Genomic DNA, 27,860 nt, shown 5'->3' on the forward strand with positions numbered 1-27,860 from the left:
GTAACAGAAATCCAAATAATAAGCAATTCTCTTGTTTCTCTAAGACCCACGGGCCACTGTCACGTATTGATCTATGCATAGGCACCCCAAACCTGGTTGGCAGTATATCCAAAATAGAATATTTCCCGCGAGGTGTCTCGGACCACTCCCCACTAGTTATGTGGTTAACTACTCAGCCCCCTAGTAACTTACCTAGAGCCCCTTGGAAATTAAATGCTTTCTGGTTGAAACTTTTTACTTCACAAGAAAGAATAGCCGCTCAGATTCAGGCTCTTTAAAACACATCGCTATTTAACTAATGCTCATTTGAAATGGGAGACCTTTAAAGCGCACTTAAGAGGGACTTTTATCCAGGAAATACAGAAGGTCAAACACAACTCCTCGGTTCTGTTAGAACAGGCGGGGGGACTTGGTGCGACAACTGGAACTTACCTATGTCACTAGCCCTACTGACTCAGCCAGGGAGGCATGGATGTCGGCCCAGGACTCCCTGGACCGGCTGAGATCCTCCACAGCGGAGAGAAAGAGATTTTTCTCGAAACTGGCGTTCTATGAAGAGGGGGAAAAGACAGGCCGTCCACTTGCTAAAATCACACGATCCCAGCAGCAGTCACCAGCCATTGGGGCCATCCGGGCAGCCAATGGGAAAATAGTCAATTCTCCAGAGGTCGTTATTTCAGAGCTGGCATCTTTCTATGGCGACCTGTATAGATCAAGGGATGCCTACTCGGATGCAGACCTAACCATGTATATGACAAAAATAGATTTACCATCGCTGTCGGTGGCAGCTCGAAATCAGTTAGATGCTCCCATAACTGAGGAGGAGCTACAGACGGCGGCCTGTTCTTTTCCCACATGCAGGGAACCAGGAGAGGATGGCCTCCCCATGGAGGTGTTTAGTCAATATGGTGAACAGATACTCCCTGAACTGCTAAAGGTTTTTAATGCTAGCTTAGATGCGGGTAGACTTCCTGAATCTATGGCAAGAGCCAACGTAATCCTACTACTTAAACAGGGGAAGGATCCGGTAGACCCAGGCTCCTACAGACCTATATCGTTGCTCCAGAGTGACGTGAAGATTCTAGCTAAGGTCCTGGCGATCCTGGTCAATGGGATTATCTCCTCCATTATACACCAGGACCAGGCTGGCTTTATGCCACAAAAATCAACAGCCACAAATCTTAGGAGATTGTTCCTGAATATGCAATTGCAAGCAGACAACGGGGGTCAAAGGGCGTTGTTGTCTCTTGATGCCAACAAGGCCTTTGACAGCGTTAGCTGGAGATATTTATGGGCAGTACTGGCAAAGTTTGGTTTTGGTGCACGGTTTATAGCGTGGGTTAAGCTGCTCTATGCGTCCCCACAGGCCAATATAAGAGTGACGGACAGGGTATCACCGGCTTTTGCTCTGGGCAGGGGGACAAGGCAGGGTTGCCCCCTGTCCCCTCTGCGATCGCGATAGAGCCCCTGGCAGCCCTGATAAGAGATAGTGCCCAGATACAGGGGTTCCAATACGGAACTCTACATGAAAAAATAATGTTGTACGCTGACGACATGTTACTCTTTTTAGGAGACACGAGTCACTCGCTAGTGGAGGTGATGTCTATAATAAAAACGTTCGGCCGCTATTCCGGGCTAACCATAAATTGGTCCAAGTCGGCTCTGATGCTGTTGGACAGAGATAGTGGGATTGTACTCCCGGATAGCTGCCCCATTCCCCTGGTCACTAGTTTAAAATACCTGGGCATACAAGTGGCGCCCAGGATTGGAGACTACTGCTCCCTAAACATCTACCCCTTACTATCTCGTTTCCGGGACAAAATAAATACCTGGAATAACCTGAAGATGTCCTTGGCGGGCAAGGCCAACCTAATTAAAATGATCCTAATGCCTCAGTTGCTATACTTCTTACATAATACTCCGGTCGTGGTCCCGCTAAAAATCTTCAGAATAGTAAATACACTCTTCCGCCGGTTATTGTGGAATAACAAAAACCCCAGAATTAAGTTGGAGCAGCTACAGCAATCGAAGGACAACGGGGGGTTGGCAGTTCCCAACCCCTGGTTGTACTATATAGCGTCCCAATTGCAACAGCTGGTCGGTTCTATGGCGTCGGAACCAAAAGGCTCGTCGGCACAGTTGATGTTGATGGCGTCGGGGGCTGAGACCATTCCCATGGGCCTTGAGGCACAGCTATTTGCAAAATCCAACAAACAGACCCCAACAATGTCACTCGTACCAAAAATTTGGAATAAGGTCAGATAACTTCAGGGGGTGCAGGGTTTCACTGACTATAGTCCAATATGGGGCAACCGCTCTTATACTGAGCTGGATAAATTACTACAAGGGCCTAGATGGCTAAAACACGGGGTTAAACTGCTACTACATATATTTGCAAACGGTAAATTATTCTCTTTTACAGAATTGCAGGATAAATTTAACCTGCCAGATAGCATGTTTTATTCTTACCTTCAGCTGCGACATGCAATCAATGCACAGGGAGACGCGGGTGGATGGACACTGTCGCCCACGCCGGTGTTTCATGTGTTGCAGTCCAGTAGCGAGACCAAGGGAATTATATCTCAATGCTACCAGATGTTAGCAAGGCACCTGCGAGCATTCCCATGCAATGCAATGTCTGCTTGGGAAAGGGACCTTGGTCAGCTTACAGGGGAGCAATGGGAGGAGGCCCTGCAGTCTGTATCCACATGCTCCCTTAATGTTGCACAAAGGGTATCCCAATAGTTTATAGCGTTAAGAGTGCACTATACCCCAAAAAAGCTATTTAAAATGGACAGGACAGCAGACCCTCTATGTTCCCGTTGTCGTCAGCATGATGGGGACCTTATTCACCTCCTGTGGAGATGCCCGAAACTCCACCGATATTGGAGGGAGGTGATGAGTACGCTCAATGAGGTATTTCAGATGAAGGTTCCCCTTGACCCCATGTGCTGTATACTGGGGGTCCTGGAGGAGGAGATCCCTGAAGAATTGGTCAGGGTCGCATTCTCCAGAGCTTTATTCCAGGCCAGGAAACTTATACTCATGGGTTGGAAGTCTGTGGGGCCACCTACTAGCCGCACATGGGTGGAACACATGGGACAAACCCTCATAAGGGAAAAGTATATATATCAACACAGAGGGTGCCCCACTAGATTCGAACGAATTTGGTCCAAATGGCTGGACACGCCAGGCCTAAGCCCGAGAGAGCTGGTGATGTCCAGGCTCCTACAATCTCTGTAAACAAGATAGGGGGATGCGGGATAGTATATATAAGATAAACTGTGCGGGCGGGGGGGTGGAAAGGGTGAAATCTTTTGTTGGCAGGAGAAGTGCAGTGGGTTGGATACCCAAGTTGTAATAAACAATATATGTATGTGCATGAATAGAATCTGTTATAACAAATCTTATGTAATTACAAACCAAGTGAAGTCTATTGTTGGATAATATGTGAATGTTCAATAAAACCTTTTTTTTTTTTATTTAAAAAAAAAAGTCCCAACTTCCCTTTGTTATATACCTGAGACAGGGATGGAGACACCTAACCATGCCTCATTTAAAGTCCCAATTCCCCCTTTTTATACAATCTTTTTTTACAAAGAACACACACTACAGCATAGGAGGCTTTATAACAGAGGGGGTTGTGTGTATTTTTTAAAAAGGTATTTCAGCAGCGGGGGGGGGGGGGGGGGGGGGGGGGCAGGATTGGTAAGAGCTGACAGGCAAGGAGGAGAGGGGGAGAAGGACGACAGGAGAGCTGCAGCTGACAGAGGCACGTAAACTGACCAAGGTGTCAGGGCTCAGCAGCCATGATAAACTGTGGTCAGTTTACAGAGGGGAGGGCAGAGCAAGGCAGGATCAGCCCGGTATTTCAGGCGATACAGGGGGGCAAATTACACAGCACACGCACTGTGCTGCATAACATACTTTAAAGGAGCAGAATCCTTTTTTTTTTAGGTTAACAATCGCTTTAAGCTAGAAACATAATGACTACTACAAGGGCAATTTAAAAGAGAAGTATGGCCAAAGACTTTTTCTGTCCCATACATCTCGTGAGTCACAAGAGTACACTTACTTTTGTTCTCCTGTGACCCGTCTGACGACCGCTATCAGCTGACAAAGCAGAGCCCCTCCAGGCTTTGGAAGGATCCTGGCAATATTGTTGGCATCCACTCTGTAGACGGATTGACAGCTGGCTCCATTTGTCAGCAAGCAGCTAAGAGCCCAAGCCAGCTCCGCTCACCCCCTCTCCAGCCTGGCACTATAGTGAGCGATGGAGGACCAGAGCAGGCAGAGCTGAGCGATCAGCCGTCGTGTGATCACTCACACAGTTCCTGGTCTTAGAGCATCAGGCTGATGCTGTAGCACAGAGGTGAGTATAGATTTTTTTTTTTGAGGGGGGGGGGGGGGATATTACCTCCACCCTGCTACATTAAAAAGAGTCTGAATGAATCTAAAAAAGCACAACAGTGCTAAAGTACAGGTACCTATATTAGTCTTTACACAAATATCCAAAGTCCCTATATACAGTAGGGTATTAACAGGGCCTCTCTCCCTTCAATTCGAATTCCCATCCCTATCATTCAGTAGGAATTAATATCAACAGTTGTTGTGGATTAATCGTATGACCCTGTGTACAGTCTGAGCCTAAAATTCAAGAGTCTCTTGGATTTCCAAGGTATACTAGCAAGTCACTACTTCAGAACTGTTGCTAATTTGGACCTTTTTTGTGGCCCATTGGTTTAATGAAAAATCCATTTCAATTTGCAGCCAGCAATGATTTCCATAGATCGTAGTAAAAAATGCAATGGGCGGGGTCCTGATGACCAGTATCGTTGGTTAATTCAGGTAACAGGTTACCGGCTCACCTAATAGGGTGGTGTTCCTTGTCAGAACAGGAGAAGTAGTCAAAATAAAAGGGGAGTGGGAATAGGACCCAAGGTGTCCTTACCTTCAGTAAAGGAAAAGCAACAAACTGCGGTTTAACCTGATATAACTTTATTAGAACAATTAGTAGAAAAACATTTTAATCATTGAAAGGAAAGCATAAACAATAGGAGATTGCATAAGGTAAAAACTGACAATGTTGTCACTTAAAAATGCATGCCCATGAGCTCAGCCATATCCCAGTCAACCACACGTGTCAATCATCTCAAGTCATTAAGTGTGACTTAATATATAATGCTTTCATGTGTTTAGGCGAGGTGAGTTCCGGGAAACCTTGGTAGCACAAGTCGGTACCCGTATTGTGCTCATAGACCTCCAGACTCCCTATATGCCTATAGAGCTGCTGCATTAAAGTGGATGTAAACCCGAATTTTTTATTTTTTTTTTATATCATACTGTAGAGTATAAGATTTCCTATCAATTGAGCCCATTCTTGCCACACAGAGTTAATCCATCTCTGAGCAATCCTCTTTTATTGTTCAGTGAGAGAAATCTTGACAAACTGACAAAAACTTTGTCAAATACTCCCCCTTGCTGTGACAGCCTAAGGCACATGCATGATTTTTTAATTCCCTCCCCCATTCCTTTCTTCAGCAGCTCTGCAAGGATTGGCTGTTCCACACCTCACCATGATTTGGCATGCTGAAGTCATGTGGTTACTTTCCTGTCTTTTCATTGGATATTAGAGATCATAGCAGAAGTTCAGTGTAAGAAATACACAGGAGAAAATGCATATTGACAAGGGGAGTGTAGAGGTGGGCGGGGAGTCTACTGACATCACGACTCCACCCACCGAGCTCCAGACAACAGACCCACCCACAGAATCTGCTGTTTTTCAGCTCTCATACCAGACAGAGGGGAGACATTTGACAGGTAAAGATACATGCAGGAGGCATGTATATCCTTATAGATAACCCCTATGGCAGTAGTTTAGAAAGGATGCCATTGGGTTTACATCCACTAAGTCTTTACAATGTTGAAGAAAGCATTGGTTATCTCAGACAAATAAATGCAATTCTGGCTAGAAAGTATTCCTGATAGTTAGTGAACAGGACAGGTTTGATTTCTGGATGTAGCACTGTCAATCATAGAGATAATATATATAAAAAAAAAAATAATAATAATAATAAAAATAACTGGAAATCCACAAACAACTGAAAACTGGAAGTAAATGGCCAGGCGGCCCCATGCTGGTTTTGAGTGGATAACATCCTGTGCATGTCACCAGGACTAGGAATACAGAGATTTGCATCCTGCACACCTGCAAAGGACTCTGGATTCACCACCTTGTCGCTGCAATTGAGGACCAATCTAATATCATCTAAACAGTGAGTCTCTTTTCAACTGGTATATCCAGCAAGCAATCACAGCCTGAGCCTGGGTTCACACATGTGCGGTGCGAATTGAAGCTCAGGTTTCACTGGGAAGATAAAAATCAGTTGTTCAAAGGCTTCTCTGCGTTGTAGCTGTGGATCAGTGAGCAGGGAGAGGGGGAGGGGGAGGTGTAGTGAGGAGAAGGAGAAAATCCTTGTTCAGATCGCAATGCATCTGCGAATCAGATGCGTTCCCATAGGAGATAATGGGCTTGTAATTCGCACCGCAATGCCCAAAAAAACACACACGTTTTTTGTGCAATGCGCAGTGCGAATGCAGCGCACATATGCGAACCAGATACATTCAAATGAATGTATTTTAAAATGTCCTGCAAATTGGATGCGGTGTAATTCGTATAGGTGAGAACGGGAGCTGAACAATTTTAATTTAGTTTTTTTTATTTTTGGAGGCTCTGTGTTTTGACTCAGCTGACTATATTTTCCTATCCAAACTACATGCGGTGCTATCTTTAATGTTTCATAGATGATCTCTACAGAATGCAGTTAAAAGAATATGAAGAGAAAATTCCCAGCAGCTCCAAGTGAGGAGCTCATGGGTGTAGAGCAGGGATATGCAATTAGGGGACCTCCAGCTGTTGCAAAACTAAGTCCCATCATGCCTCTGGGTGTCATGCTTGTGGCTGTCAGTCTTGCTATGGCTCATGGGACTTGTAGTTCTGCAACAGCTGGAGGTCCGCTAATAGCATATCCCTGGTGTAGAGGTTAATCTGGAGAGAGCAGTGTCAAACATCACAATGAAGGCACTGTGTAAAACACTATAAGGGCTAAGACACTTCCCCCACTACTGTATTGCGTAGTATAAAGCTGCGTTACGGGTACGGGCTGGACACCTGTTTTTTATGTAAATAATCGAGAGCTAGGGAAAATACAGAGCAGGAAGGGAGGGAGAAAGAAGGAAGAAAAAAAAAAAAAAAAAAAAAAGGGGGTGGTATGATGGGAAGGGATTTTTTGTGTAGCGCTCCTGTCTATTCTGAACGGTAAGCACCAAGTCTTCCAGAGTATGGATGTCCTCTAATTTGTTGAGCCACAATGAGATAGGAGGAGGATTGGGGTCCTTCCATCGCAAAGCGTTGCAGGCTTTGTCAGCATTAAGTAAATGATGGAGGGCCAACCTCTTATAGGTCTTTGTAGGAATGTCAGAAAAATGTAGAAGGAATAAGGCAGGTTCAAAAAAAAAAAAATCACTGTGTTGGAAAAAGGTTTTTATTAGCCTTTTATCCAGTTTGGATCGACGTCCTGGTCCAGGGAGGGTCTGTGTTGTACCAAATGCCTTCCACTTCCCAGTAATATACTGCACTGTGCTTCTAGGCATTTATATGTTATATGAATGATAACACAAAAACTTTTCTTTCACTCATGGTTAGTGTTTGGCTGAAGCCATTTATTGTCAATCAACTGTGTTTACACTTTAAAATCATAACAAAACTACACAAATGACCCTGATCAAACGTTTACATACCCCAGTTCTTAATACCGTGTATTGCCCCCTTTAACATCAATGACAGCTTAAAGTCTTTTGTGGTATTTGTGGATGAGGCTCGTTATCTTCTCAGATGGTAAAGCTGCCCATTCCTCTTGGCAAAAAGCCTCCAGTTCCAGTAAAATCTTGGGCTGTCTTGCATGAACTGCACGTTTGAGATCTCCCCAGAGTGGCTCAATGATATTGAGGTCAGGAGACTGAGATGGCCACTCCAGAACCTTCACTTTATTCTGCTGTAGCCAATGATAGATCGACATGGCCTTGTGTTTTGGATCATTGTCATGTTGGAATGTCCAAGTACGTCCCATGTGCACCTTCCTGGCTGATGAATGCAAATGTTCCTCTAGTATTTTTTGATAACATACTGCATTCATCTTGCCATCAATTTTGACCAAATGTCCTGTGCCTTTGTAGCTCACACATCCCCAAAACATCAGCAATCCATCTCCGTGTTTCACAGTAGGAGTGGTGTACCTTTCATCATAGGCCTTGTTGACTCCTCTCCAAATGTAGCGTTTATGGTTGTGGCCAAAGAGCTCAAATTTGGTCTCATCAGTCCAAATGACTTTGTGCCACAAGGTTTGAGGCTTGTCTCTGTGCTGTTTGTTGTATTGTATGCGGGATACTTTGTGGCATTTGCGTAGTAAAGGCTTTCTTCTGGCAACTCCACCATGCAGCCCATCTTTCTTCAAGTGCCTCCTTATTGTGCATCTTGAAACAGCCACACCACATGTTTTTAGAGAGTCCTGCATTTCACCTGAAGTTATTTGTGGGTTTTTCTTTGTATCCCGAACAATTTTTCTGGAAGTTATGGCTGAAATTTTAGTTGGTCTACCTGACCATGGTTTGGTTTCAACAGAACCCCTAATTTTCCACTTCTTGATTAGAGTTTGAACACTGCCGATTGGCATTCTCAATTCCTCAGATATCTTTTTATATCTCTTTCCTGTTTTATACAGTTCAACTACCTTTTCCCGCAGATCCTTTGACAATTCTTTCGCTTTCCCTGTGACTCAGAATCCAGATACGTCAGTGCAGCATTGGATGAAAGATGCAAGGGTCTGTCAGGAGTCCAGAAACTCAATGACCTTTTATACACACACACGCACACACATACACTAATTACAAGCAAACAGATCACAGGTGAGGACAGTTACCGTTAATAGCCATTCAAACCCCTTTGTGTCAACTTGTGTGCATGTTATCAGGCCAAAATCAGCAGGGCATGTAAACTTTTGATCAGGGTCATTTGTGTAGTTTCTCTTTTCATTATGATTTAAAAAGCGTAAACACAGTTGATTGATAATAAATGGCTTCAGCCAAACACTAACCAAGAGTGAAAAAAAATGTTTTTGTGTTATCATTCAAATTCTCAGAAAAATGGCCAAGAAAACAAATTCTACCAGGGTATGTAAACTTATGAGCACAACTGTATACACACAAATTACAAGAATAAATCTGGCTTTTAATGTCCATGATAGCTGGACAAACCTTGAAACCTATAACAGGTATCTTGACTCAGAATCCAACAAAAGATATGATTAGCTGATGGATAACAACTCTATCATCTACTGTGCTTTAAACATGTACACATAAAAAGGACACATTGTGACAGTGCAAGCCCTGCCACTGTGTAAACTTAGGAAAAAGGGACACGGTTTTCACAAATGCAGAGTGTGGGGCTGTGAAATATTGATTTATGGGGAGTACACACGGTTGGACTTTTCAGCTACAAAAGTCCGACAAACTTTTGACGGACTTTTGGCGGACTTGCGGCGAACTTTCTACCGAACGGACTTGCCTACATACGATCACACAAAAGTCTGATGGATTCGTATGTGATGACGTACGACCAGACTAAAATAAGGAAGTTGATAGTCAGTAGCCAATCGCTGCCCTAGCGTGGGTTTTTGTCCGTCGGACTAGCATACAGACGAGCGGATTTCTGGGTCCGGCGGAGTTACGACGTAAAGATTTGAAGCAAGTTCCAATTCTAAAGTCCATCAGATTTGCGACTGGAAAAGTCAGCTGAAAGTCCAGGAAAGCCCACACACGATCGGATGGTCTGCCGGATTTGGTCCGTCAAACTTTTGTAGCCGAATAGTCCGACCATGTGTACGCCCCATTAGAGTGGAAAAAAAACTTTTTTTTTTGTTTTCTACAGGTTTTGGTATTTCCACACTGAGTTCTAGAGTTTGGAGACTTCGAAAAGCTTTGGGAAAGAAGTCGTCTCAAAACCCAGTGTTGCAGAAGACCAGCAGGCTGAGTGTGTGGGTGTGCACACCCATTATAAAGACAGCTTTGGGAATAGTTCAGGGCTCCTGTTAGGAGACAAATGTGTTCTGCTCAGGAGACCTTACTTTGAGTTGGAGGCTAGAGGTTCCTTGTCCAGAGGGATGAAAGTGTCCAGAAGGCCAAGCAAGTCTGGAGGATAGAGAGTCAAAGCGACTAGGCAGGTCCAGAGAAAAGGGGGGATCTAGAGGTCTCAGAGGACAGAGAGCTCAGGGTGTCAGGAGATCACCTATTGAGAGGTTATGATGTGGGCCTGTGCAACAGAGTTCTGCAACTAAGAAGGCTGAGAGAGCTGGGGGTACTGGCAGGGGCATAGGAACAGAGGTGAGACAATCTAAGGGACCAGCCAAACGCTGCTGAAGAAAGAAAGCCGGGTGGTTTGATAATTTTTTCCCCATTTCAATGGTGGAAACCCCTTCCTGGGCTACTACTTTTCTGTTGAACTTTGATTTTCTTTAACAGCTTCGGGACCGCCCCACGTACATTTACTGTGGTAGGGCGGCCCGGGTGCACAAAATCATGTACCTGTTTGAGATTTTGTGCACGCAGTTTAGGGGGCGGGTGCACGAGTGCCGTTCCCGCTGTGATTGGACACAGCGGGAGCCAATCAGTGGTTCCGGTGGCCGCAATGGCCCCCTGTGACCCGCCGATCATTCACAGAAGACACAGAGCAGCAGTGTGCTGATGTAAACGAAGCACACTGCTTATCAATCAGCTCAGCTGATTAACGATCTCTCTTTTCCTCCAGTGAATCCACCCCCACAGTTAGAAACACCTCCCAGGGAACACATTTAACCCCTGGATCGCCCCCTAGTGTTAACCCCTTCCCTGCCAGTGACATTTATACAGGGATCAGTGCATTTTTTAAGCACTGATAACTATATTGATGTCACTGGTCCCCAAAAAGTGTCACTTAGTGTCAGAATTGTCCGCCGCAATGTCGCAGTCCTGCTAATAAATCGCAGATCGCCACAATTACCAGTAAAAATAGTCCCTAAATCTATCCCTTAGTTTGTAGACACTATAACTTTTGCACGAACCAATCAATATACGCTTATTGGGATTTTTTTTTACCAAAAATATGTAGCTGAATACAAATTGGCCTAAACTGATGAAGAAATTTTCTTTTACATTTTTTTTGGATATGTATTATAGCAGAAAGTAAAAAATATTGTTTTTTTTTTTTTTCAAAAATTGTCGGTATTTTTTTGTTTCTAGCACAAAAAATAAAAACCACAGAGGTGATCAAATACCAGAAAGAAAGCTCTATTTGTGTGAAAAAAAAGGACATCAATTTTATTTGGGTACAGCATTGCACGACTGCGCAATTGTCAGTTAAAGCAACGCAGTGCAGTATCGAAAAAAATGGCCTGGTCAAGAAGTAGGTAAAACCTTCCAGGGCTGAAGTGGTTAGAGTAGAAGTTCAGCCAAAAACCAAAACTAAACTCTAAATCTACTGGCAGGCACATTCTAAAGCCCCATACACACGATAGGACTTTGTACAACCTTTCCCTTGGTTTTTTGTACAAAGGGCGTTGGCTAGAAGTTTGTCTTGCATACAGACGACAGGACTTTTCCAGCCAACTTTCACCAAATCACGTGGTTTTTCAGCTCTTTACCACCACCCTTTGGTCAACTTCTGTATTGTCGTCTGATACTGTGTCAATCCCGCCACTTTTATTGGCGAGATTGACACCTTGTGAGCCGGGTTCACACTGGTGCGGGGATCCGACTTGGATCCCCGCCAATGCCAGGCACTGTGTTTGGTAAGAATCTTGAGCGGGAACTCCACGACAAATTTTAAATAAAAATACGGCATGGGTTCCCCTCCATGGGCATACCAGGCCCTTAGGTCTGGTATGGATTTTAAGGAGAACCCCCTACTATCCGAGCATGCAGCCCGGCCGGTCAGGAAAGGGGTGGGGACGAGCGAGCGCCCTCCCCCCCCCACCGAGCCTTACCAGGCCGCATGCCCTCAACATGGGGAGGTGGGTGCCTTGGGGGAGGGGGGCGCCCTGCGGGCCCCCCCCACCCCAAAGCACCTTGTTCCCATGTTGATGAGGACAAGGGCCTCTTCCCGACAACCCTGGCCGTTGGTTGTCAGGGTCTGCGGGCGGGGGGGCTTATCGGAATCCGGGAGCCGCCTTTAATAAGGGGTCCCCCAGATCCCGGCCCCCCACCCTATGTGAATGAGTATGGGGTACAGCGTACCCCTAACCATTCACTGGGGGGAAAAGTGTCAATTAAAAAAAACACACTACACAGGTTTTAAAATTAATTTATTAGGCAGCTCTGGGGTCCTCTTCCGTCTTCGGGGGTCTTCTTCCAACTTCGGGGGTCTCTCCGGGTGTCTTCGCCCTCTCTCCGGCGTCGTCTCCGCGCTCTCTGGTTCTTCTCCGATGCCTTCTTCTTTCTGCCGGGCTCCTCTGCTATCTTCTGCTCTTTTGCTAGCAGAGGAGCCCAGACATCTGGATCGTCTTCTTCCCTCTCCTTTTCCAGAGATGTTGACACAACGCTCTCTCCGACTGTAATGCTGTCTGTGCGCTCTATGACTTATATAGGCGGGGACTCCGCCCCCCTATGGCATCACAGTCCCGGGCATTCTGGGACTGTGAGGTCATAAGGGGGCGTGGTCATAGGACGACCGAGAAGATGCTGGAAAGACCCCCGAAGACAGAAGAAGACCCCGGAGCTGCCTAATAAATTAATTTTAAAACCTGTGTAGTGTGTTTTTTTTAATTGACACTTTTTCCCCCGGTACCCCATACTCCTTCACATAGGGTGGGGAGCGGGATCTGGGGGACCCCTTATTAAAGGGGGCTCCCGGATTCTGATAAACACCCGCCCACAGACCCCGACAACCAATGGCCAGGGTTGTCGGGAAGAGGCCCTTGTCCTCATCAACATGGGGACAAGGTGCTTTGGGGCTGGGGGGGGGGCTGCAGGGCGCCCTCCTCCCCCAAGGCACCCACTCATGTTGAGGGCATGCGGCCTGTTACGGCTCAGGGGGGGGGGGGCGCTAGCTCGACCCCACCCCCTTTCCTGACCGGCCAGGCTGCGTACTCAAATAGGGGTCTGGTATGGATTTGGGGTTCCCCTTAAAATCCATACCAGACCTGAGGGCCTGGTATGCCCCCAGAGGGGAATTCCCTCTCGCGATCACCGCAGTAGGAAAATGTGTTTTTCCTATTGCAGCCAGCGCGAGATGTATGGTACCCTGTCGCCGAGAACTGATGGCTTCGCGCTGGAAACATTCTCGCGGTTGCGTACTGTAGTTTGTACAAAAGTCCGATGCTTTTGTGTACACATGATCGGACTTTGCTCCATCAAACTTTTGTTGCTGGAAAGTTTGTCCGTTCGTACAGCCAACAAAAGTCCGATGGAAACAGAAAAAGTTTGTCCTATGGAGCGTACACACGGTCGGATGTTGCTCCAAAACAGCTCATTTGCATGTTTTGTTGTCAAAAAGCCCGATCGTGTGTACGGGCCTTAAGACTAATCTTTCTAACCCTATAAAGCAAAAACTGCTATACGTACCTTCTCTGCAGCTGATACGGTCCGATCCCAAGCTGAGCTGTCAGCGGTGGCTTCTCTGTGTAGCTGGCAATGGTAGCCCCATGGTATGTTTATGGGTGATGTCACTTCCTAGGCATTTCATAGCTGTTGTCGGCTGTCTCTTCAACACAGCATCTCCCGCTGGAGACCAAAGTGATTTTTGCTTTACAGGCTTAGAAAGATTAGTCTTAGAATGTGGCCGACAGTACATTTAGAGTTAGTTAGTTTTAGGCTGCACTTCTACTTTAATTAAATTCAACAGAATATCACAATATGTATACATGATATAAAACTTACCTTCAGTATATTCAGAGAGCACCATTTCTATCAAGGAAGGTTCCAGATTGGGGAACATCTCACACATACTTCTGAGCATCTCCTTCTTGTTACCACTCATTGCTGGTGGAAGGGGCAATGTAGCAGAAGATGAAAGGGACACAGGGATGTTGGGGTTTGATGACTTCTTTTGAGGACTTAGGGACAAACTCCTTCTTTTTCTAGGCATCTCCAAACTAAAAGCGTCCAGTCATATTCTGCCTTATTTAATGTTCATTGTGAACATTTATTGATAGCTGAAAATATAAAATAATTCACTTTTTTAATATAAATATATGCATCTTTTGAAATCAATTACTGGAAAGAAGATTTGAGAGTTTGACCCCTTTTGGGATTTGTTATGATGTAAAGGGGATCTTTTTTTGGTTTGTTTTTTACATGTGCCGTGTGATCACAAGCAATGACTGGAATGCTTAAAGGGTAACTCCACTTTTGTGGGAAAAATAGAGAAAATGAAAAAAAAAAAAAAAAAAAATAGAGTATAGATAATTGCTACTGTTGACTAGTTTCTGCGATTATGTGCATGCCCCTCAATCATTGTAGTAGTATGGACATATACATATCTAGATCTGAGAGATTTTGTACAAAAGAGGTAGTTCAATCCGCAATACACATTTATTGATAGGGTTACATAATATATACAAATTACACACCAGACCGTATTTACAACACAATGTACGGTGTAGGTCCCCTGGCTTACATGATATTTACAAAATTACTCACAGAACCATATTTACAATACAATATAAGATACAAGTATAGAGTTAGATTACCAGTTAACTTCAGGTCAGCCCATGGTGACTGCTGTCTGTTCCCACACCAAAGAGTGAGTTAGCTTGGTCACAAAGCATTATATCACCCCCTCCCTCCTTTCTGTAGTGTGGCTAATATAATTCTCCCTAATTGGTCACTGTATTTAGTAAACGTATATTGGGCACAGCCTGATTGGATGAGTCAAAGAAGGCGGTTGTTTACTACCCAGGTGAGATGTTATCAGGGAAAATAAGAGGCCAAGCTTTGAAGTTGAACTAATTACAGTAACACCAACACAACACTCAATACTTCAACTATACTGAAATATATTTCTAATTGCAATATTTTACAGCGATTAATGGAGATTTCACATAAACTCATAAAGCAACACTACACAAGTCATATTGTAATTTAAAAGAGAAGTGCTGGATTTCAAAATAATAAACATTCATACTCACCTTGGTGGATAAAGCGTTGATCCAATGCAGCCATAATTCTCGTGTGGGTCACATGAATGTAGAACTAAGTGCATTCCTGTGACCCACAGGTGAATTATGGCAAAAAGAGCTCTGGCCATACTTCATCTTTAGCCCGGGTTCACACCTATGCGAATTAGATGTGTGTTTCCCCACATCTAATTCGCATAGCGGGAGAATGTGACTGGCTCCCTATGGAGCCGGTTCACATATCTCCGGGCGGCTGCGGAGCGCACTGCACAAAAACGCTGTGCGTCTTTGGCTCCGTTTCAGGGCCGAATTCAGGCATAGAATTGGCCCTGATTCGTCCCTGAAACTGGGAACAGGGACGCACAGCGCTCCTGTGTGATCCGCAGCCCGTTATAGTGTGAACCCGGGCTTAATGTTATTTAAAGTAGAATTCCAGTCAAAGACTAACAATACCTAAACCTGTTCCGACCCCCATTCTAAGACAATTCTAACTACCCTGAAAAGGAAAGATGGCTATGCTTAGCTACTCTGAGTGTGCTCTAGTTAGCCTATGGGTGGTGTCATCATCTGGGCTCTGCAGCCATTGTTGGTCACCTCTCCTCTTCACTAAAGCCAGTCGCTGGAGAGATCATGTGACTGGACTGCAGCACCCTAAGAATAGGGGTTTATGTATAGTTAGTATTTGAATGGAATGCTACTTTAAAAATTACCTTTCCTTTTCAATCTGCAGCACTGTAATTTTTTGTAAAATTCACTGTAATATGGCAGTGATGGTGAACCTTGGCACCCTAGATGTTTTGGAATTACATTTCCCACGATGCTCAACTAAACTGCAAAGCACATAAGCATCATGTGAAATGTAGTTTCAAAACATCTGGGGTGCCGAGGTTCACCATCACTGTAATATGGCAACTTGGAGGTGTTCTGTACACCATTGGTGTACAAAACACCTCAGAAAATGTAATTTCCTGCTTTAGTGAAGAACTCTGCACCTAGATACAAGTCAGGCTTTAGGCATCTTCTGCAACAGAAATGTTATTTTTGGGGAGATGCTCCCTAAATGTTGTTAACATCCAAAGATAAGAGATGCAGCCACAGCAACTTTTCTCATAAGAACCATGAAAGTGTACCAGCTAATTAAAATTAGTCACTCTCATTCAGAATCCATATCCAAAAACACAAGCGGAACAAACAGCTTTTTCTTCAGAGCAGAAACAGGTAGGAATCTGCAACAAAATTTGTTAATATATTTATTGTTTTTGTTTTGTTTTTTTACAACAAAAGTGCAGAATTTCCTTATTTAACCACTTCAATACTGGGCACTTTAAGCACCTTCTTTCCCAGACCAATTGTCAGCATTCAGCGCTGTCGCACTTTGAATGACAATTGCTGGGTCATGCAACACTGGACCCAAATTAAGTTTTTATAATTTGCTTTCACAGAAATAGAGCTTTCTTTTGGTGGTATTTAATCACCGCTGGGGTTTTTATTTTTTACACTACAAAATTAAAAAACAAAAAAAAAACAAAATCGAAAATTAAAAAAAAATAAAAATAAAATGAATTTTTCTTAGTTTCTGTTATAAGATTTTGCAAACAAGTCATTTCTCTGCAGAAATTTTGACCAAAAATGATGCTGTTACATTTCTTTGGTAAAAAATAACCCAAATCAGGGTTTATTTGGTGTTGGCGGTGATGGGGGACAGACAGATGTTTTGTGCACTGTGACATATGTTTTATGGGGACACTGACAGGTGTATCAGTGGTGCTTGGTGTACTGTTTGGGGGGGGGGGGGGATCTGTGACAGCTCTCTGTATAAAATCATCCTCACACAGAGAACTGTCACAGAGCTTCCGATTACCCCTCCCCACACTGAGCTCGGCGGGGAGAACTGTTTACATTGTGACGGCTGTGATTGGACACAGCCATCACATGATTGGGAGAACCAATCCAAGTGCCCATATCCCGATCTCTGCTCATCATAATAATCACAGGATGGAGCCGCAGCGCAGCTTATGTGCAGTGGCCGGGTGGGAGGTAGTTAAAAAGTGTTGGTTTACAATAGGTTAAAGTGTTTGTAAACCCTAAAAAAAAAAAAAACACACACACAAAAAAAAAAAATTGCTGTTACTCTATCTTTTTAAGCAACATCAATAGCACTGTAAGGCTGCAATGTTATTTAATCCTTTTTGTGTAGTATATTACCTGATGAGTCCCTGTGCTCGGGAAGAGCAAACCAGCAATCACTTGACAACATTATAGCATGACCTCAAAAAGGTATTGAGATATTCCATTTTAAAAAAATAAACACACTGCTAATCTTAAATAAATGTTAGAATGGATAATGTGATATATTGCTGACTTTACAATTACTTTGAGTCCAACTAGGTGTATGCCACCTCCTGGATTTATCCCTAATATACATTTGATGGTTTTACTGAGCGCTGAGAGTACATGGATGCAGTACAGTACAGCTTTCACTATATGATGCAGAAGCTGCAACGTGGTGCTTTGGAGCTCTGCACGCCCCTATCCTCCTTCTAACTAATCATGGAACACATTGCACTATGTAAACCCACAAAATACAAAGGCTTATGTGAATGGACAGGCAAGCACACAACAGCCACATCTCTCCAGAGATCGCTTCACTCCCAGCGCTCATTAAGACTATAAATTGTAAATAGCAACGCAATTCCTAAAGTTCTTCTTTAACACAAGTGGCATATGAATGATAACTCTCACAGCTGCATGTGCTCTCAACTGAATGGCTGGGGTCATAACCGATAACGTGCAGCACCATGGCTAAAGCAAATCAAACCGAGGCTAAGATGGCAGCTTTCTTGGTTGTAAATGATAGGAGGGTTTAATGCCACTTGTCACAAGTGTTCACAAGCTATCCGTGTACAATGGGGTTGTATTACTAAAACTGGAGAGTGCAAAATGTGGTGCAGCTTTGCATAGAAACCAATCGGCTTCCAGTTTTTTTTTTTTGTCAAAGTTTAATTGAACAAGCTGAAGTTAGAAGCTGATTGGCTACCATGCAGAGCTGCACCAGAAGTTGCACTCTCCAGTTTTAGTAAATCAACCCCTTTGTATCACTGGCCAATATCCCTTTATGTCTATTGCCAAGGCCTTTAGTATATACATAAATCTGTGCAGGAAATCAGCATGCATTTTGGAGCTGGCAGGTAAGCTCAAGCAATTCCTTTGTACTAATATCTAAGAACTCTCAATACCTTGAACCAAAACTGGACAATCAGATCTTGCTATGAACTGACCAAAAAATGCCAAACTTTTACCTTCACCTAATTAAAAAGAATTAGCACAGTAAGTTATGTAAAAAAAATAAATAAATAAAAATCGGCAGTTAAATGTTATGAAAATTCCTTACCGCACAGACGAAATACAGCTCTCCTTCAAATTCTCAGCTTGCACACCTCAACTCTCTTATCAGTGAGCAACAGTTTGCAGTCAAGGTCTCCTGTGAACATTACCAACAGAACACATTACCAACGACAAAAGACCTTTGTCCAAACAGCTGGCTAAGGTTTATGTCAGACAGATGCTTTTTGTACCATATCTAAAAATATGTAAAATGTAAAAGTTTTTAACTATAATTTGATAAATGCCATAGTTCTCATAGAAATACCTGGACAGTTTTTCTGTGCCTAGTGGCAGGAACATGGAGCTTACCAGGATTTTGCAGTAGAAGTCCAGGCATACAGCAAAATATACAAATTGATTTTTTTAACTTGCCGGTAAAGAATATGGCTTAACCCTGTCCCATGCAGAGGTTATGGATGTCTAAACACGCAGGTCAAATTTAGCAGCATCAGAATGCATCAGTTAAATTGACTAAAGCACTATAACTAATTTGACTACCTAAATAATTTAGGCTTTTTTTCAAAAACATTTAAGGCCCCTTTCACACGTGCAGACAGTATGTCCGTATTTCATCCATCCGTTTTCCGATGAAATACGGACATACGTGCATCCCTACATCCGCTGACACCCGATATCATCCGTCCGATTCTGCAGACGGAGGAAAATCCTATTTTTCTATCCATCTGCAGAGCGGATCGGATGAACACGGACAGACGGTCCGTGTTCATTCGATCCCCCCATAGGGGAGAGCGGAGATCTGTGCAGAGACCGCCCTGTCATCTGCCAGCTCAGCGGGGATCAACGGAGAGATCCCCGCTGAGCAAGCGGATGTTCACGAGGCGGATCATCACGGATCCGTCCCGTGTGAAAGGACCCTAAGGCTTTTTTCTGGTACATGGTTTTATTATAGATCACAGGAGTGCCGTACGTTCTACATGCCTGTGATCCATTTTAAGCTGATAGCGGGCTGAAGCGTGACGTCACAGCCTGTCCAAACTCTGAAAAAGATTCTGACCATATGGTTGGGATTCGCCCAAAAGCCTGGATCGACAGCTGGCTCAGCCTCTCAGCAATCTGCTGAGAGGCTGATCCAGCCCCTCCCACCCCCTCCACAGCCCAGTGCTCCAGTGAGCATGGGGGGGGGGGGGAGCAGAGAGCCGGAGACTGACAGTCTCTGGATCTCTGCTCACAGAATGCTGAGAACTAAGCGATCAGCAGTCTTTGATCATTCAGTTCTCAAGTGCAGACTCAGTATGGGACAAATGCAACATTGGATTGAAGCTGCATCCACCAAGTTGAGTATAAATGTTTTTTTTTAAAGTCCATACTTCCCTTAACATTTTTCGTACTGAAATTGTATCTGACAATTATGGCATTAACCACTTAAGGACCAGCCTCGTTTTGAATTTTAGGTGTTTACATGTTTAAAACAGGTTTTTCTGCTAGAAAATTACTTAGAACCCCCAAACATTATATATGGTTTTTCTTCTAACACCCTAGAGAATAAAATGGCGTTCATTGCAATACTTTTTTTTGCACCGTATTTGCGCAGCGGTCTTAAAAGCGCACTTTTTTTGGAAAAAATTCACTTTTTTGAATAAAAAATAAGACAGTAAAGTTAGCCCAATTTTTTTTTATATTGTGAAATATAATGTTACGCCAAGTAAATTGATACCCAACATGTCAAGCTTGAAAATTGCGCCTGCTCGTGGAATGGCGTCAAACTTTTACCCTCAAAAATCTCCATAGGCGACGTTTAAAAAATTCTACAGGTTGCATATTTTGCGGTACAGAGGAGGTCTAGGGCTAGAATTATTGCTCTTGCTCTACCGGTTGCAGCGATACCTCACGTGTGGTTTGATCACCGTTTTCATACGCGGGCGCTACTCGCGTATGCGTTCGCTTCTGCACGCGAGCTCGTCGAGACAGGGGGGTTTTAACATTTTTTTTTTATTATTTATTTTACAATATTTTATTTATTTTTACACTGTTTTTTAAAAAAAAAAAATGGTGTCACTTTTACTCCTATTACAAGGGATGTAAACATCCCTTGTAATAGAAAAAAGCATGGCAGGACCTCTTAAATATGAGATCTGGGGTCAAAAAGACCTCAGATCTCATATTTACACTAAAATGCAATAAAAAAAAAAAAAGTCATTTAGAAAAATTACATTTGAAAAAATGTGTCATTAAGAGGCGTGGACGGAAGTGACGTATTGACGTCGCTTCCGCCCAGCAGTGTATTGGAGACGAGTGAGCGCCATCTTGGCCTCACTTGTCTCCAGACACACCACAGGATAGGACGCAATCGCCTCCGCCGCTACCGACGGCTCCGGTAAGCGGCGGAGGGCACCAGATCGCGGCAGGAGGGGGGGGGCCCTCTCCCGCCACGGATAAAAGTGACCTCGCGGCGAATCCGCCGCAGGGACCACTTTTATCTGAAAGCCGGCCGCCTCACGAAAAACGGGGATACCGGGGTTATGGCAGCTAGCTGCTGCCATAACGATATCCCCGTTCAAACTTAGGACGTACATCGTCGTGCGGCGGTCCTGAAGTGGTTAAATAGAAGTGCACTGATATCTGCAGGCTGAAGGCTCATATTTTGTGAATTACTATCCAGTCTGTCTATGTCATAGCCGATCACATGAACAGAAATCACTAATTGGGGGGTCTCAAACTGAATTCGCTGTTGCTAAACTACAAGTTTCATTAGGCATTGCAAGGCTGACAGTTACAAGCATGACTCCCACAGGCAGAAGCATGATGGGACTTGTAGTTTTGCAACAGCTGGAGGGCCGCCAGTTTGAGAACCCTGCTTTTGGTTCCCGATTCTTGTTCGTGAGGACAGCAGCCATCAGTGACAACATAATCTGACAGCCATCAGCAGGGCTGCTAGCTGTCAATGAGGTTAATAAGCATTCCCCCAGGTCCAGGTTTTCTGCAGAGCAATAAGTTCCTACAGATTAAAGTGTGCCTGTGGGCAAACTTTTTCTTTGTTGTTGTGGCTAGAGTGGGAAACCTCTTAAAGGAGTTGCAAAGGCAGGAGGTTTTTTTATCCTAATGCATTAAAGCAAAGTTTCATTCACTTTTACAAGGTAGTCTTAAACTAAAGACCACCCCCTCGTTTTTGAATAACTATTTTTGTTTTACCTTTTTAGCAGTACTAGCCCAGCCGCAGCGCAGTACGTCATGTCCTCTTCTGCGACGAGCACTCCTCCTCCTCCCCCGCTGCCTTCTGGGACCTGTGTGTGTCCCAGAAGATGATGGGGCCATTCAGAAAGCGCCACGCGAATCGCACATGCACAGTAGGAAACCGGCTGTGAAGCCTGAAGGCTCCACTGCCAGTTTCCCTTAGTTACAATGGCGGCGCCTGTACCCGATCCGATAGACGGATCGGCCTCGGGAGATCGACATCGCGGGCTCCCTGGATAGGCAAGTGTCCTTATTGAAAGTCAGCAGCTACAGTGTTTGTAGCTGCTGACTTTTAAAAAAACTTTGAGGGTGAAACTCCACTTTAATATAAAAAGCCTTCTGTGTGTAGCAGTCCCCCCAGCATCCCCTAATACTTACCTGAGCCCCATCTCCAGCAATGTCCACGAGTCCCTCGGCCGTCCGGGACTCTCCTCCTCATTGGCTGAGACACAGCAGCGGTGCCATTGGCTCCCGCAGCTGTCAAAGTCAGTTAGCCAATCAGGAGAAAGAGGGAGTGGGGCCGAACAGCAGCTCCGTGTCTGAATGGACACACGGAGCTGCAGCTCGGCTCGGGTGCCCCCAAAGCAAGCTGCTTGCTGTGTGGGGGCACTCGACAGGAGGGAGGGACCAGGAGCTCCAAAGAAGGACCTGAGAAAAGGAGGATCCAGGCTGCTCTGTGCAAAACGATTGCACAGAGCAGGTAAGGATAAGAGGTTTGTTTTTTGTTTTTGTTTGTTTTTTTTAAACAAGACTTTACAATCACTAACTTTTTATTGTTGTCTGAAACCCAAAAACAACAGTTTAATATTTTGCAGTTCATCAGTCTTAGATGTGGACAGGTCTACAGAAACCTCCTCCTCTCCAAGAAAATTTTACGGATTACTTTTTCTACTTTATTTTCTTCTGATGATCCTGCCAGTAACAAGCTTCCTGTCCAAGAGTGACAATGCTCAATTACTGTCCTGTGGCAGCACAACAAAGACAGGGCTGGTCTACAGAAACCTCCTCCTGTCCAGGAACAATGCAAATAATAAGACTGCAGCATTGGCAGAGAACCCAGACGTTACCAGCTGACGAGATTTCTGGCAGGATCAACAGTTTTTTTTCTCTTATCAGATATAACAAAAAGCTTTAATTGGAATAGTTAACAGACTAAAAGGGATCAATAAAGAGTTGATTATTAGATTGGATTACATACCTTTTAACTGCTTTCTTATTAAATGTCCCACAGTCATCTTTGATTTAGAGACACACTAGCCCTCTTTATTAAGAAATGTATCAGTTTGAATGCCATGAGTTTCAGTGGAGTTTGGGGGGACCTAATATACACCAAAGAATTCTGGTCCGCCTCTGCACCCTTAAAGCTTTTTTTTTTTTTTCTGCATCATCAAATCAACCCTTTTGCTGCCAGACCAATTTTTCCTTTTTTCACGCACAATAAAATTAGCATTGTTGTCTTGAAACCTCAAAATGTACATATTTTCTGAACTGTAGAATAAAAAGATGGAAGTAATGTTTAACAAATTGATATAGTAAATAATTCACCAACATTAATTTTATTGCACACAATATAATCTACATTTGTTTTGCAAGATATAAAATGATAAGCCTGGTTTGAAGAAACAAGTATATTAAACATCAAAATTGTATGTACCTACAAGACAGAGAAAAACACATTACCCGTACCTGTACATAGGTCACAATTCACAGTTTAAGGGCCATTCACATGGAAGTTCATTGGGGGCTGGTACACTCCAGAATGTGTTCCCCGTGTAATGTGTTTTGACAGCCCATTCATTTGAATAGACTGCAAAATGTGCTGGCACACGGATAAAGTGGTGCAAGCACTAATTTTTCAAAACACACTGCACCAAATTCATGGTTGCACAATCGACCTAGCTGTGTACATGTTTACATACGTATGTGCCTAGGGAGCCAGGGGTCCGCTTCACTTTTTTTTTTTTATTTAACACATTTTATTTTTGTAATTCAATTATTATTTTTAACTTAAAGTGGAACTAAATTTCTGCTGTAATAAACAGCAAACAGGCAGACTTTTATTGCATGCTATGTCTCTTCTGCAATAAAATGCCCCTACCTGCCTGCTTTTGGTCTTCTCTGGTGCCGTTAACTGAGCTACACTTGCACAGCTCAGCTTAAAGCTCCATGCTGGTCTCTGAGTGCCGGGATGACTGGCTCCTGCACATGCACAAAAATGACGTTATCCTGCGCCGGCCAATGAAGAGGCCCAAAGACCGACACTCAGAAAGAGATGCCAGTGCTGGTGAGGGACCATTGGACAGGCGAATATAGATACCTTTGGTTACGCTTTAAAGTATACAGTATATCTAGCCAACAATATTTTCTTTAGTTTTGTACAGAGCTAGGGCCAGAACAAGGTAGGCAGGAGAGGCAGCCACCCTGGGCGTAATGGTTAAGGGTGATACTGCGGTCACACTGTGCTCCAGCATGCCCACTCCCCACCCCATCTGCCCACAGCTGACACAAAAAACACACCGCACATGCGCAAATATTCTAGTTGCTAGAGAGCAAGCAATTGGCAATACATGTGCAGTGCACACTCCATGGCAACCATCAGCAGCAAGAGCAAGGTGACAGAGAATGGGCGCAGGGCGCTACACCCATTCTATGACATGCATTGGAGTTTTGTACAGTTCTGCATCCTTGCCCTGGGTGCTGGATGAACCTATCCCGGTACTGTATTGAGCAGAAAAGAGTTAAATCCTGTCGGATTTTTTTTTTGCTGTGTCCCATTGGGGAGATTTTCCTTCACTTCCTGTCCCAGAGACACAAAAGGAAGTGAAAGTAAATATCTCCAAACAATTAGAAAATTCCTCTCAGCTGTTAAAGAGGAAAAAGTGTTCCCTTCAAAGGATTTTCCCTCACCTCTGTTTTGGATAACTTTCTGCCCATGTCACAATTGTCACCAAAACAGATGGATTTAATCTACCTAGTAGGGACAGAGATAGCAATAAAAACAGGGGTTGTAATGTTAATCCATGGTATCCAAAATAAAAAAAGTTATGGCTAGATATACAGTACACTTTATTATTATCACATAGTGATACCATAGTATAGTGGAGATGACAGTTACTCTAGGAGGTGACAAGACCCCCCTGAAAACGTTAATTGCAATACACGTTACATATTGCCGCGCATGCCGTTCTAGCACCAGACCTCCTTCGTAATGCTAAACTGATTACCTATAGGGGCGCCTGGGCTGCCACCCAAATGTTTCTGCCCCGCTATGGATTTCGGAGGTCTGGTATGGCTTTGGGGGGCCCACGCCATTTTTTTCCCCGATTTTTTTTTTTTGCCGGCAATTTTTTTTTTTTTTTTTTTTTTTACATTCAGCTATCAGCGGGGAACCCCACTGACAGCTAATGAATCAGTTATTAAGGATGCGGCAGCTCCCAGTGTGTTTAACCACTTGCTGTCCGCCCACCATCAAATGATGGCGCGGCTCTCGTTCTGTGTGGAGGTCATATGATGGCACGCCCAAACGGCCCCTCCCGCGTGTCCGCGGGGGAGCACGGCGATCACGCTGTGTTGCTAGGACACGGCGCGACCCCGATCTCTGTAAAGAGCTGCTGACGCGGCTCTTTAACCACTTACCATCCGGCCCATAGCCGAATGACATCTACAGGGCTGTCGGATAACTCTGGGAGGGCATACTATGACGTCCTCCCAGAATCTCGCTCTCGCGTGCCCCCTGATACGCGCACCTGAGAACATCCGTGACCTGGACCTGGCGCATCACAGTAAACGGCTGGTGATAGCAGCCGTTTACCACGTGATCGCTCCGACAAATGACGGAACGATCACTAGTAAACAAACCGGCGTCACGTCCGGTACCTCTCTCCCCTCCCCATACTTATTGGTACAGTGCGAGGGGAGAAGGGGGAGATTGGTGGCAGCAGCGCTGTGGGCTGGATGTGTAGTGCCCACAGCGCTACTCAGTGCCCATTCCAGCCACACTCAGCATACCCAACCATATTCATCCTTCCATCCATGCTCAGCTTACCCATCCATACTTAGCATACCTATCCATCCATGCTCACCCATCCATACTCAACCATCCATGTTCACCCATACTCATCCATACTGAGCAGACTTATCCATACTCAGCATACTCATCCATCCATCCATGCTCGGCCATCCCATCCACCCCCATCCATAATTAGCCATACCGATCCATACTCAGCCATGCCCGGCCACACTCATTCATGCTCAGCTATCCCCATCCAGGGCTCATCCATCCCCATTCATGCCACATGAGTTCTCATCCATGCCACATCCATGCCACTACAGTGCCTCACAAAAGTGTAATAGGTAGTCAAATTAGATTTGAAACTTATGTCCCTAGAACACCTGATGGTGCTCCTTGCATATTGGGCCTCTCTATGTGGCCACGCTGTGGAAAAGTCTCACACATGTGGTATTGCCGTACTCAGGAGTAGGAGAATCTATTTTGGGGTGTAATTTTTGGTATGTACATGCTATGTGTTAGAAACATTGTGTAAATGGACAACGTTGTGTTTAAAAAAAAAAAAAAAAAAATGTGTTTTCATTTTCTTTACACATTTTCCATTGTCCTGGTGCTCCAGGGCCTTCGAAAGTGTAAGAGGTAGTCAAGAAATGATATGTGTAATTTATGCTCCAAGAACGCCTGATGGCGCTCCCTGCATGTTGGGCCTCTGTATGTGACCACGCTGTGTAAAAATCTCACACATGTGGTATCGCCATACTCAGGAGGAATAGTAAAATGTGTTTTGGGGTGTAATTTGTGCTATGCATATGCTGTGTGTGGGAAATAACCTGCTAATATAACAATTTTGTGAAAAAAAATCTTGATGTTGCAAAGAATTGTGGGAAAATGTACAACTTCAAAAAACTCACCATGCCTCTTACTAAATACCTTGGAATGTCTACTTCCCAAAAAGGGGTCATTTGGGGGGTATTTTTACTTTCCTGGCTTGTTAGGGTCTCAAGAAATGAGATGGGCTACCAGTACTTCAGGTGTGATCAATTTTCAGAGATTGGCACCATAGCTTGTAGACTCTATAACTTTCACAAAGACCAAATAATATACACCGATTTGAGTTATTTTTTATCAAAGATATGTAGCAGTATAAATTTTGGCCAAAATATATGAATAAAAATTACTAATTTGCAAAATTTTATAACAGAAACAAAGAAAAATGCATTTTTTTTTTTTTTTACAGAATTTTCGGTCTTTTTACTTTTATAGCGCAAAAAATAAAAAAATCCATCGGTGATTAAATACCACCAAAAGAACGCTATTTGTGTGAAAAAAAGGACAAAAATTTCATAGAGGTACAGTGTTGCATAACTGAGTAATTGTCATTAAAACTGTGAGAGCCCTGAAAGCTGAAAATTGGTTTGTTAGGAAGGGGGTTTAAATGCCCAGTGGGTAAGTGGTTAATCATGTGATCGGCTGTGTCCAATCACACCTGGTCACGTAAACAAAGAAGTGCTGGCAACCGGCTCTCCTCGCCTCACACTGACAGAGCGTGTGGCGAGGAGAGCTGATCAGCAGCATTTCCTTGCAGGGGACAGTGAGAGATGTAATCAGGGCATTGATGATCAGTACCCTCATTACATTACAGCACCACCAGTGCCAGCAACCCATGCTAACCAGTGCCAGCACTCAGTGCTTACCAATGCCAACAATCAGTGCCCAACACAGACAGAAATTAGTGCCCATTAGTGAAGCCAGTCAGTACCCATCAATGCCCATCAGTAAAGCCCATCAATACCCATCAGTGAAGAAAATGATAAAAAATTCACATGGTTACAGTGTAGCATGACCGTCCAATTGTCATGCAAAGTGTGAGAGCGGTGATAGCTGAAAAATGGCCTGGGCAGGAAGGGGGTGAAAGTTCCCTGTAGATAAGTAGTTAAAAAAAACAAAAAAAACACAACCCGAAATGCATTAAAACGGCATGCAAAAATGCCTCAAAAAGGCGGGTTTAAAAGCACCAATAGACAAAGACTTGGCTTAGACAAAGTCCTGACCTGATCCCCTGGGCTGGAGCA

The 27,860-nt window shown here is 44.1% G+C and overlaps 1 protein-coding gene across 6 annotated transcripts in view; it reads right to left on the minus strand.

Moving 5' to 3' along the window:
- N4BP2 (NEDD4 binding protein 2) overlaps positions 1 to 27,860 on the minus strand; it is a 219,002-nt gene that overhangs the window by 187,813 nt on the left and 3,329 nt on the right. For 2 of the 6 annotated variants that reach the window (XM_073608554.1, XM_073608585.1), the window contains exons 2-3: positions 18,595 to 18,684; positions 13,966 to 14,240 (exon numbers count right to left, since the gene is read on the minus strand). In XM_073608554.1, coding sequence (XP_073464655.1) covers positions 13,966 to 14,173 — 208 coding nt within the window. In that variant the 5' untranslated portion in view covers positions 14,174 to 14,240; positions 18,595 to 18,684. Of the gene's footprint in view, positions 1 to 13,965; positions 14,241 to 18,594; positions 18,685 to 22,977; positions 24,505 to 27,860 lie in introns of those variants that run through there. The other 4 variants (XM_073608569.1, XM_073608562.1, XM_073608577.1 and 1 more) reach the window with 4 other exon arrangements.

This window comes from Aquarana catesbeiana, linkage group LG01 (assembly GCF_042186555.1).
Source record: "Aquarana catesbeiana isolate 2022-GZ linkage group LG01, ASM4218655v1, whole genome shotgun sequence".
NCBI classification, from domain to species: Eukaryota; Metazoa; Chordata; class Amphibia; order Anura; family Ranidae; genus Aquarana; species Aquarana catesbeiana.